Source organism: Pomacea canaliculata, linkage group LG4 (genome assembly GCF_003073045.1).
Source record: "Pomacea canaliculata isolate SZHN2017 linkage group LG4, ASM307304v1, whole genome shotgun sequence".
NCBI classification, from domain to species: Eukaryota; Metazoa; Mollusca; class Gastropoda; order Architaenioglossa; family Ampullariidae; genus Pomacea; species Pomacea canaliculata.
Genome location: NC_037593.1, coordinates 30,693,868 through 30,706,642, shown reverse-complemented (window position 1 = coordinate 30,706,642; position 12,775 = coordinate 30,693,868). Strand labels below are relative to the sequence as shown.

General features: G+C 37.6%; 1 protein-coding gene across 3 annotated transcripts; it reads right to left on the bottom strand.

Moving 5' to 3' along the window:
- Positions 1-89: 89 nt before the first annotated feature.
- On the bottom strand, positions 90-10,820 carry LOC112562727 (S-adenosyl-L-methionine-dependent tRNA 4-demethylwyosine synthase-like). Of its 3 annotated transcripts, none has more exons than XM_025236173.1 (15): positions 10,736-10,820; positions 9,596-9,725; positions 9,252-9,371; positions 8,213-8,314; positions 7,793-7,987; positions 6,181-6,280; positions 5,554-5,750; positions 5,146-5,259; positions 4,837-4,986; positions 4,552-4,670; positions 3,880-3,989; positions 3,147-3,324; positions 2,639-2,885; positions 2,259-2,426; positions 90-1,378 (listed from the first exon to the last, which is right to left on the bottom strand). In XM_025236173.1, exons 2-15 carry the CDS (start codon positions 9,722-9,724, stop codon positions 1,160-1,162), a joined length of 2,148 nt encoding a protein of 715 aa, XP_025091958.1. In that variant the 5' UTR covers position 9,725; positions 10,736-10,820; the 3' UTR covers positions 90-1,159. The 3 variants fall into 3 exon arrangements, with proteins under 3 accessions (XP_025091958.1, XP_025091959.1, XP_025091960.1); XM_025236174.1 differs by having other exon boundaries at positions 10,756-10,802; XM_025236175.1 differs by lacking the exon at positions 10,736-10,820 and adding an exon at positions 10,421-10,517.
- Positions 10,821-12,775: the final 1,955 nt, after the last annotated feature.

The window sequence follows — 12,775 nt, the reverse complement described above, 5'->3', positions numbered from 1 at the left end:
CCCACATATAAAATAAAGTGTAGCATGCATAATTTTAATGTACACGCCACAAGTATCTCTGGCAGATGCGACAGTCAACACACACGCCGCAAGAGTCATTCACTTTATTTGTCGTCGTTTTCAGTCCTCAACAATAGCAAGGGGGTTCCCAAGAACTCATGCTGACAGAGCATAGCTTCCTGTCTTGATGTTTATTTTCCCACCTTTGTAAGCACATGTAACCCCCTCCCAACTTGTCACACACACACAGACATCCTACACTTAAACGTCTCAAAGCAATCAAGAAACGCTTCACACAACCTCTACCATTTCCTATCGAGTATTTTTTTTTTTGGAACACATTACTCAACCTGAAAATCTTCTGCTATCAAAACAATGTGATGAAAATGAGTAATCTCAGATTAAAGCACTCCCTATGCCCAGTCCTGCCTTGTCATTCTGGAGAATGTCCCACTACTTGCCATATTAAGAAATTGAAGCAAATAAAGGCTTATGACCAACCTTAAGACACCATAAGGCTAGAGGGATGGGTGTCGTGCTGAGCCAGCAAATAAGGCTATATTACTATATGAAGGCAAAGTAGCTGACCCTGTAAACACCATAAAGCTGGTGACAGCTTTATCACATGAACACTACACACCAAACAAAAAGTTGTCTCTGCGAATGTGATGATTACACAGATAATAAGTCCAGTGATTAGCTGGTCATGGTGTGTATATCCATCACTGATGGATGGTAGCCCTACTGTTGTCTGAGTAAAAATAATGCAGGTATTTCATTTACCTCAGTAATGAGATTCTAGTCATGTGGAAACATTTAAAAAAAAAAAAAAAAAAAAAAAAAAGAGGACAGACAAACCAGGTACGGAAACAAAGTGACTATCCTCTTCAAAATTTGTCTAGGGTTCGTCCATTATTCCTTCAAATCTCACCACTAGATGAGACCTTAACATTGCTTCAAACTGAAATGAGAAAACAAAACAAACAAACAAAACAACTAACGTGCAGGCACATGTACACACAAGCACACATAGTGGTAAGTGAAAACAAATATCCAATATCAGAACACACGTATAACAGCTAAACTTCCAGTTTAAATCTCTTTGTCATAGAGGCACGGTTTGCTACAAAATTAATCTTTCCCCACCCTCACTCAGAGTTTAGCAGCCACTGATATCTTTCTGCTTTTTACGATAAAAACGGGTCTCCACGGGATCAAACCCCTGTTCTGTGGCGCCGTACACTGCCCAGGCTGGAGTCTTTGCCATGTAGTCTGTGGAAGCAAAAGTTGCTGCTCCATTGCTGCTGGTGTACTGCTGAATGAGTGCGTGAAACTTGGGGTAGTTGATCCAGGTCCACCACTCACCATCCACCTTGAACTGCAATAAGGCAAGGAGATGACGCTCAAAAACGTGATTTCTACTTTTTAAAGTGTTAAAAATATTTGACACCATAAGCTCTTATCGAGCAGGAAGGGAGAGAAAAATATTGACATGTCCTATGTTCGGCTTACTTCCCCTTAAATTCCTCTCAACAGTGTCGCGCTAATCGTTTTCTTTTTTGGCATCCACCTACTTCAACCTCCACATCGATTACAAAGCATCAAATGTTATTCTTGAAAAATAATCATATTTTAATGTTGAAAATAACTGAATGTTATTGCTAAATATCAAATTTCATTGCTTGCTGAAAAGAACTTTGGTGTTGCCGGTTGTAGTAGGAAAGTGCTTTCACCTTGAGGTGATTTTGTATTATAGGGGGCCATAGCACTCTTTAGTAAAATGGATAACTAATAAACTTTAAATGCCTTATTAACTATCATGCTTTGTAAGCCTTTTTTTTTTAAAGAGCTAAACCAAAAAAATTATATATCAAAAACACCTTTCATTTATAAAAATCGTGAAAAATTGAATTGATTGATGCCTTTCTCCTCATTTTTGCAATCAATGAACTAATGCAGTTCAAAAAAACAAAAAGCATGCAACATGGTTTATTAAAAAAAAAACCATGAAACTACTTTAACAGGGCACTTCAAATGTTAAGACAGAACTGTTTTATAAGTCCTAGCATGGCAGCTAGCTGAGGCAGGGTATATCCACTAGCTTTGGATCAGTATCCTAAGCAAAGCCCCAGTTCCAGAAAAAATATTTCACCAATTATGCTAATGCCATTACTGTGAAGCTTAAAAAAAACCTTCACATTAAACGACAAAACACTACAGCAAAAATAATATTAATAAAAAGTTATAGTGACACAAACCCGTTTGTTTGCCAGGAGGAGGCAGTTTGAATGCTCGTGTTCTGAAGCAAGCTCATACTCAGGCAGCCGTTCTGCCAGCTGCTTGACAAAGTCCACTACTTCCTCATGCCACGGAACATTGACCATGGTTAAGTTGGATGCTTTGGACTCTCCACAGTAGGTGACACCCTGTACAAACATAATTTGGGTAATTCATACTTTTACTGTGATTTACAATAAGAATCGCTTCAATGTCCCCCTCCCGACCACCATCTAGAATTTACAGTAGGCAGGCTCTCTTTACGCATGTACTTTCAAGGAACGTCTTTCACTAAATCTCTTCTAATGTCACTATTTCCACCATGCAATCATAATTTCTAGTAGTATTCCAACAAACACACTTTAACTTCAATGAAGTCAGGGTTGCCAATGGAGATCAGAGAAGCATAGTTATCCAGCTCCTCTGTATTCCAGCCTTTTACAAGGGTCAACCTGTACACAGTTCTCTGCTGTTTCTCAGACAAAGCTTTCAGACTGTCTAAGAACCGCTCCCAGTAATCTCGAAATAATGGGCGGTCTATTTTCTTCAGGCTTTCTTTTGTGGCTGCATCCACGCTCACATACAGCTGAGTAACAGGCAGCAGTGCTCTGGAAAGAAATTTGTGAGTTAAAGATACATAATCATATAATATTCATATCTGCTGCACCAAATACAAATTGTGCAATCATAGTTCAGGCTTACATATGATCTACATTCACTTGCACACAGCAGCATTTAGAAGTCGCACAGCTGAAACGACAAAGTCTGTATGTAAGTTTCTTTGATGTAAAAGCACCGTTTTTAAGAAGTCCAAGAATATTATGCCAAAAGAAGAAGCTAAAAATGAAAAATGGGAATATGACTCATACCTGATGGCATCTGGAAACTGGGCATTGGTAACTAGGAAAGAAGAGATTCCTTTCTCATGCAGCATGGTGACAAATGCATTGATCTCTGGGTACATGATGGGTTCACCCACCAGAGACAGAGCACAGTGCTGAGGCTCCAAAGCTTCTGCCAGTCTCTCTGGCTTGACACCAGGGACTCCTTTATGTCATACAAAAGCAATCAAACATAATTACATGAACTATCAGATTTTAGGGAACTGTTCATAATACAATACTCTTTAGAACCTGAAAAATCATGTAAGATTTTAAAATAAACACCCAATATCTATTAAAACCCAACAGATTCTTAAAAAGGATTTGTTACACCTCCTCTGTCTTTTGAAAGGCATCTGTCAGAAGTATTGATAAATAAATCAGGAAGAAAACTTCAAATTCAAGCAAAAATATATATACATGCAAATAATTACACATATACATAGACTGATAGAACATATATGAATCTTCCCCATGCAAAAGCTTCCTCACTCGCTCATGGAGAAGCATTTTAGAACTCATGACTATCATCTTTACTCCCTTAATCTAGGAAAACAAAATAAACCACAAAAAAAGAAACACTCAGGAGACAAAATACCTTCTTATGGAACTATTAAATCATTGACAAACAATGACATTACAGTTTCTCCTATCAAACAACATGCAGTCTCTAAAGTCAACACCACACTGCATTCCTCTGCCCCAACTCCTTGCAGCCTACCTTTAAACTGCTTGACAAGGTTGACATGGTTTTTAAGGGCTCCATCAAATATAGTCTTAGGATCATCCATCTTCCACTTCCACTCGGTGCCAACTGGGTTTGTGTGGTGCCTGTGAACCCAACACTGTAGTAGTTATTTCTTCTTTTAAGAGTACTTTTGAAATGTATTTAACCGCTGAACCATAAGAAAGATGAAACAAGAAAATGAGTTTACTAGTGAGTGAGACAGGGAAAATGACAGGCTGGTATCGGCTGTCTAAACTTTGTCAGACCTAAAACAGTAAGCCAGACCTTAAAAACAGCATGTCATAAAAAAACCATAAAAGATATACTGTAAATTCTAAAATGAAATACTGTTAGGAAGAAGAAAAGAAAAAAAACAACTGACAGACACAGAAGAAAAAAAACAGAATGAAAGAAAAATTACCAAAACTGAAAGGAAGCACAAATAATAATTAAAAAAGAAAATACAAGCCTTTACTTTTAAATAAGATTACATAAGTCTGAATTATAGACACTCTTTACTTACATGTGTGCAAGCGCTTGGGTAATATTAGTATTGTTAAATGTCTGCTTGCTGTTGATCAAAATGAACACAATGCAGGGTAAGATTTGGAAACTAAATATCCCTTTACTGCCATCTTATGCTATACACCCGACGAAAATGTTTACCTCCAGCAGAAAACACATTTGTTAGCACATGCAAGACTTGGAGTGGTTTCCACACAGCGGTGACTTTCAATGCCATAGAAAGTGTGTTTGTAGCACCCTCCTCTTCCTCGCAGCATAGACTGTAGTCAGCAAAAAAGTATTTTAAAAATCAAAGACAATAATGAACTGTTGCTTAGTATAAAGAAACCATGATGTGATGCATCTGTTGACTACAACATCACGGTGAAATTTGACTACTGACTTAAAAGGAGGGGAAGACCCACAGAAAATTTCTTGTGACTGTACCTTTGTCCACCGACAAAGCTTCACTCCAGAGTGACTACCGATTAGCCGATAGCCTTGCTTCTCCAGTGACTCTCTTAAAAGAGGGGTGATCATTTCACGTGGTTCTCCATTGTCTTGCGTCATCTCTTTTTCTTCTTTTGTCCTTGCTGTCTGAAAATAAATAAATATGCCCTAAGCCATCTTCTTATGGTATCCAGGGTACTGTCTGGGATCAATCATTCATTAAATGAGGTTTATTTCTGGTGAAATATGCACTCCAAAGGGTTGATTTTTGATATGTAATTTTAAATATTGGATACAATTACATACTTTGGCAAGCTCCATGAGTTTTCCTAGATCTTCTACATCAACAAGCCCGGAGTTAGTCATGCCTTCAGTTTCACGTTCCTCCTCCTCTTCTTCACTACTGGTTTCAAACTGAATCTGCAAAATATTTTAACAGGTGCCAGTCAAAACATGTACAAGAGAGAAAGGGAGAAAATGCACCTACAACAAATTCAAACTTATTCACAAAAGCAAAGGAATTTGAATGAATACATCGTTACGATCTGCTATCCTATGAAAAAAAAAAAGACCACATCAACTTTATACATTACAAAAGGTAATTAATAATGTATCATAATGAACAAATATGTATTCCAGTGGTCATCATAATATCGCATCAAAATGAACAAATCTATTTTCCATGTAGTCAGTGTAAATGACATTTGACCTTACCTCTTCATCACTACTACATCCTCCTTTTGTGTGTTCATGGGTTGCATCCCCTGCCTCCCCAAGCTTGCCAGATTTACAATTTTCACATTTTTTGCTGCAAGTATCTCCTTTGCAATGCTTTACTTTACGACCATCCAGGGCTGGTTTTAACATTTTCCACAGAGCCTTCTTCCACTCTAAAAAGTCTTCTTCGATACCTACATCAAAAGAAAGTAAAGCATTTTCATTGAATATTTTGTTTCAATCTTTTCTTTTACTGGGTAAAACATTGGTACACATTTCCACAGAAAGATGAGGAGCAAATTGATATCTTACACCAAACTATAGATACCCCTGTAAAAAAACAAAAGTGCCTACACAAAGCATGCCCATGCTGAGATCTAAACCCTTGGGCACCTGATTTTCACAACACTGTGGTAATAAACCATCCTCTCCATAGATGAGAATCATCTGGTGGAGTCAGTGACACATCTCAGTTTCTTCCCACTGTGAGAGAGCTGTGTAAGAAAATCTGTGTTTAAGTGTTGAGAAACACAAAAGTGCCGCCGCACGCCTGCTATATTAAGATGCTGCTCAGAAATTGTTCAAGCTCCAACAAAAAAGAGAGAAAATCTCTTAATCACAAACCTCCATTCCTGCTCTCTGCTGTGTTTTCATCACCAGTCATCATGGAAACGAGTGGGATAGCAGACAACTCTTGCAGCCAGGAATCTAGGTTTCTTCCCACCTTATCAAAAGAAAAAAATAAATAAATAAAAATTAAAAAAAAGAAACCACTTGAGCCTCTTGCATGAAGAAAAATATAAATACATAATAAAGATTAAACCCTTTTTTTAAGTCATAAGTGTAAATGATTGCACTAAGTATGCCTTTTTATTTTATGAACAATGATTTATGATACAGTTCCACCAAAGGAAGTAACTGCTAGGTTCAAATAACTAAATCACTTTTCTAGTTACTATTTTTTTGTGGCCAAAAAAATTGATTAAATTGATTTAATTATGCTCCTAGAAAGCAGTTCTGTTTGTAATTTCATAATGGACTGGAACAAGAAGATTTTCTAAAAGAGAAAAAAAGTTTAGAAATACAGGGGTCCTCGACTTACGATGTCCTATTCCTAAGTCACATTGTAAACCGATTTTCGCTGTAAGTTGGAACATATGTACATACTGTACATAAATAACCTACTGCAAGCACTTATCTTATCCTAACACCTATCCTATTGCAGTAATTATCAATAAAACATATATTAAATACGTTTAAAGGCATTGTAAAGGCAAAATAAAACTGCTTAGAATCTCGTAAAGAGTATGATCCACTTGAATCTCGTCTATTTTTGTGTCTGTTCATAAGGAAAAAGTTGAAGGTTTTGTAGCATGCTGTGTTTAATAAGAGAAATTACATAGGACTCTTTCTTTTACTTAGATGAAGTCTCGTTGTCTGTCACGTGACCTTATGACATATGACCAAGACTGCTTACCACGTGAGACAGACTGTTTTCTATAATTTTTAAAACTGTGCTTTGAAAAGTTCACTTTAAAACCTAAATTAACTCACGAGACACCATTGATCATTAGTTCAAATCCTAGCAATGATCACCGACACTTGCTGTCCGTCTCTGACTGACATCACATACAAGTTCGTCTGTTTGACTATCTCAGCAAGCTATGGCGGTTACTCGGCGGAAGGACATAACAGTCGATTTCACGGGATTTTTTTTATTTTTATAAACAATGACAACCGAAATAGTGCTAATAAGTGGTAATTAAGTGAGAAATGAATTATTTATTTCTCCTGTATTGCTCTCATGCTCTGTAATTGTAACTAAATATATTTTGGAAACGTTTGACCATCGCCACAGCCTTATCACAATCCTTGAGTATCCCTTTAATAATGAAATGCATTCTTCCGCCGCACACACCAAACATGAAGTTTGCGTTACGATGTTTATGGTGCAAAACCACTTAAGTCGAAACAAGGCTTTATACATTAAATGGGCGATGTGTTGTAACCACGAAACATCATAACTCGGGACTGACGTAACCCAAGGACCTCCTGTATTCACTATGAATTTTGCAAATATTAACTTTTTTCAATTGCAAAAATCTAGTTTATAAGATAATTTGGACTTACTTTACTAACTTTGCATTTATTATTATTAATAACTACGAAGACGTTTGCATCTGTGAGAATGAGCTATATAGGAAGAGTTAACAGCATTACAGAACTACAGCATTACCACATTGAAGTTTTCTTTGTAAAGTGAATTTCCTAGTCCAAACACAGCATAGCACATCCCAGATAAAAGGGTCTTTTGCACACGAAAATCCAAAGCTGTATCCTCCAGCCACTTGAAAAACCATTCAGTATCTTCTGGTGGTTTTCCCCCAGTGTATGTAGACACCAGAAATACACAAACACTGCCATCAACAGCCTGGTAAGAGAAAAAAGCCAAAATTGACAGAAAAATTAAGCAAACCACTTAAACCATTCTCAAAAACTAATAAAGACTGACTAACCATAACTTTACAAGATATATGATAAATTCTAAAATGGAATACTGTTAGGAAATGAAAGAAAAAAACAACTGACACACAAGGAAAAAAACAAATCCTAACCATTAGGGAAAAAGAAAGAAAATAATCCAGCTCAAACTGACCTCTTCAGCAAGGTTTTCTTCAGGATCATAGGTCTTCATATCAACCAACTCAACATTATAGCCATACGCTTTCACTTCTGCAGCAAGACGTTGTGCAAAAGCCTGCTCAAAAGGAAATCAAAAGTTGTTAAAAAATCCTTTCAAACACATTTTGGTTTATTTTGAATGCATTCTATAACACTTACTAGTGAGTTCTATCTATAAAATGCAAGAAATTTTTGCAATGAGTTTTCAGACACCAAGATACAATCAGGTACTTGCTAGTCAGATGCAGTAAAAAAAATAACATTATATAAATTAAGATACGTTATCATGACCTCAATAGATCAAAAAAGTGCATTCATTATTTGTGTCATGTTTATACGCAGGTCAAACTGTTTGATAGACATAACAAGTAACAATAAAATATTAGCCTTTATATGCCTGATTTATAACAAAATGTCTTAAACACAATGATACTTCAAAATGTTTATGGTTTTAGACTCCTGACTATGCAAATTTTATGTAAATAATTTGAATTCTCTTGATTTAAAGTGTGTTTTGTGTGAGATAGGAAACCCTGATTTATTGTAGAAATGAGGAGAAAGTGTCTGTTTAAACATAACAACATCACAAACACCTAAGGTTTGTACTATAAAGAAATTAATAAAGCAGATGCCATTTGGATGGGAGGAAATTTTTGTTTCACACCACTAAGACTATATCAAAGCAAACTAGCTCTGTAAACAAATGTCCACATGCCGAGAAAGAACAGCATGCCACAGACAAGATCTGAACCCAGGACAGCCAATCCTCACTGTATTAGTGACAGGCACTAACTGTTGTGCCACCAGACCATCCCAAGAAGATGCAAATTATACTATATCCTTCTATAATTACATGAATAAATAATTGTGTACACACACACACATGTGGCCCTATGCTCCCCTGGGAGCGATAAGAAACAAGAAGAATATATATATGTGTGTGTGTGTGTGCAGGGAAGGAAGTTTTTTTTTGCATTCAAGGTATATTATATCAGCACTTCTTTTATCCATACCTTAGATTTTCCTGTTTGTGTTCCATAGAAAATTTTTAACTTTCGCTTTCTGCGAGATGGTTTTTTCCTGGAAACTTGCAATGTTTCAGTTTCATTTTTCCCCTGGTTGTTAGGGATTTCCTGAAACAACAATCACTGCAAATATGTACTCTTTATTGTCTTACTAGTGTTACCTAAACATTATCTTTTCTTGCATCAAAGTCTATGTGCAGGACAAACAAATTTCTGCTTGTACAGCAAATTTTTAATACAGATTATAGCTATGAAAAACTGTAACAAATATAAAACTATGGTTTTGGAAATCACTTTTTATGCAGTGACAATGAATTGTTACTGGAGATTACCCCATCAGAAGTGGCTTTGTTGCTTGACTTTTGCCGCACACTATATATTATCCAAGCCAAACCAGCAGCAGCAAGTGCAAGAGACCACACATGCACTCTGCCCCATCGTTGAAATAGTGCTTCCAGCATCCTAAAACAGACCAGTAGTAATGTCAAAGTCAGGTAGTTCATTTTACAAAAACTATATTACACAACTATTTTCTTAGTTGCATGTACAATTGCAAATAATTATTATTTAAGTATATATATATCTACATTGTCTCCACTGTGTTCGTTGCAAGTGTTCTAGTTTTAATACCAAGTGCTAAGAATCCTCTTGGGGATTTTGGGGAGGGGGGTAGGATTGTGTTCTAATCAACTGATATCACTCTTTTTCATCTGACCATCTTGGTCATGCTATTTCTGAACTTTGTGCTCCAGTCAAAAACTTGAAAGAAAGATATACACCACTACACTGCATTATACCTTCTGACCTAAAAGATTTTTAAGTAAAATAAGATTGCAGTTCTCTTTTCATGCAAATTTAGATAGTAGCTGCCATTTTTACATTACCAATATTCGTTTTTAATAATGTCATATGATGCTGCCTGCATACATTTTTTAAGTAACTGCTTATGACTCATAATCACAAAAATAGCAAAAGTGTGCAGTCTCCAGTTTCAGTCACACTTATGAGGATTTTAGTTGCCTTCATGTCTTGCCTAATTATAATGCCACTCTGATATTTTTACTTTAAGAGAAAGACATGACTGTTATCATGACATTTAACATTAAAAGCTGCAAATGCTCAAACATCGATCAACTTTCATTCAGGAGATCACTGACTTGTTTCGTGTTAGAACGCCCAAAAGCCCAACTTGTCACGAGTAAACATCACGTGTATTAATTTAAATGCAACCAAGTATTTGTCGAATGTAAATTGTAACTTCGATGACGTGTGCAGCATGTGACTGCTGAAGTATTCGAGGCTGACCTCCGACTCAGGAAAAGAGACGGTTATGTCGCCAGAGGGTAAACAGCGCTTAAGATCGATTTGTTTTCAGCGCTTAAGATCCATTATGAAATACATTTCTAACTCGCAGTTCGGAGATGTCAAAGAATAGAATTTATTTAAATAATAAACAATAAGCGACTTCTTGCCTGTTGCAGGCCAAACTGACGTGATTATGTGCTTCAAAGTCGAAAGTCTTCCATGCTCGATGTAGCCTTCGCCTTGAACCGGAAGTTGTTGACAGTTCGCCAGAGTGACCGTCCCTGCCTGAGGCCCGACATGGGCTGGAGTTTGGTTTTCCTTTTGTTTTATGAGAGAAAAACGACAGCCAAATTTATTATTAGCTGCAATTATTATTACTGGATCAGCTTTAAACTAAAAGAACGATAGAAGAAGATCTCTAATTAATAGTTAAATAAAATGAAGGAAAAAAGAATGAGACTGTCCCTATAAAGAATTTGATTGATCGATGTACAATATATTTGATCGGTGTAAGAACATTGCGATGGAAGTTCTTAGAACCTCGCTTGAATATAAAGGCTTGACAGTTCAGAGAGGATTGTAAAGTTCTGCATTCAAATCTAGTTCAATCCAGGTACTTCAGTCTCTGCTACCTATATATCGCCACCTATATCCACTTTGTGTGGAAAACAAGTAAACCCAGTTTGCATGTAAAGTTTTCAGATGCTGCTATTTTTCTCAGTGATCTGCAAAAGAAAAAAAAAATGAAGACAATGTTCATCGGATCAACGTGCACGTGAATACATCATATTCGTGTTTTTACCCCAGTTTATGACAAGCGCTTATCGGGACTGACATAAAATCTGTTTTCATGAAAAATATACAAGTTATGTCATTTACTGGGCCACTTTCTCGAAAAAAATATGTATCATAGACCATATTAGGCGGTCTTTGATGTACGGCTATAACAAGACCGCGAAAAAGAATGGTATGGGTTCTATTTTTTAGTGTCATCAGTGACAACAAATATAAACATTGGGGCCTGCGCTGACCGATCAAACACGCCGGCAATCAAACCATAATATCTCAGAGGGATGGGAGAGCAAACAGCGAGAACATGCTGGTCTGTCAGGCCTGTGTTGGTACAGTCATATATTTGATATGCGAATGTATATTACTCTGAACACTGAGGACACGAGATGCACTGGGAAGTGAAATCGAAAGACTGGCAAGCAGAAATCGAGATAACGGCGATAATACGCTTCAACTTTCTAAATGCTTTTATTTGTGATTGGTAAAAAAAAAAAAAAAAAAAGATCAATCTTTCTCTCTGACCAGCATCAGCATGAGCACACACATGAACATGCCCGTACATATTTATTCCATCGCCGATCGCTCATTCATTTGATGTGAATCGTGTACGTGCATGCGTGTGTGTGTGTGTGCATGCGCGCATGTATGTATATATGTGTGTGGTTTTTTGTGAGTGTTGTTATAGTTCCCATATCCTCACTGCCACCCACATCCAAGGGCCATAACCACGTAGTCGTCGCCCACGTCCCCATCGCCGTTGGAGAAAGAGTTACCTTGCTTCGTTTTCCTTTGTCTTTCTCCCTTCATCATCTCCTACCACTACCGGCTATTAAAAAAAAAAAAAAAAAAAAAACCCACTCCCTTCTGAGATTAGTCCCTCCGCGTTTCTCATCAGAGCAGACGTCTCATGGTGATCTCCCTTTGCCAATCGGCCATGGCGTTGTTGTTCTGTGTTTCTGTCACGACTCCGCTCCACATGTGGTTGTAGTAGACAGAGATCTCCCGCCGATATGATGGACTCGCGGCCGTCTGCCCCAGTGGTCTGTCTGTGAGACCACTCCGATGCTTCTCCCTCAGACTTCTGTGATTATGCAAGTCTGTGGTTTCTCCATCACCAGAAGCCCGGATGAGGGAGGCGAGTGCGTGTGTGACTGGAGTGGCTCAGGGATCCAGAGCAGAACTTTCGGTTCGCGGAGGAAAAGGTATGCACACTCCCACTGTGGGATGAATGGGGAGACTGAGGCAGAGGAGATATTGCTCTTCAGGGAATTCAACACCAGAATTATTTTTTTTTTCTTTTTGAAGGGTGAGTGGGAGGAGGGTAGTAAAGGCCGGGGGTGTTGACTAATGAATTCTTTGACCGTGTTGAACTCGGTTGGGTGCCGGATGTCTGCTGCCTGTGTCCAGTCCGGGGG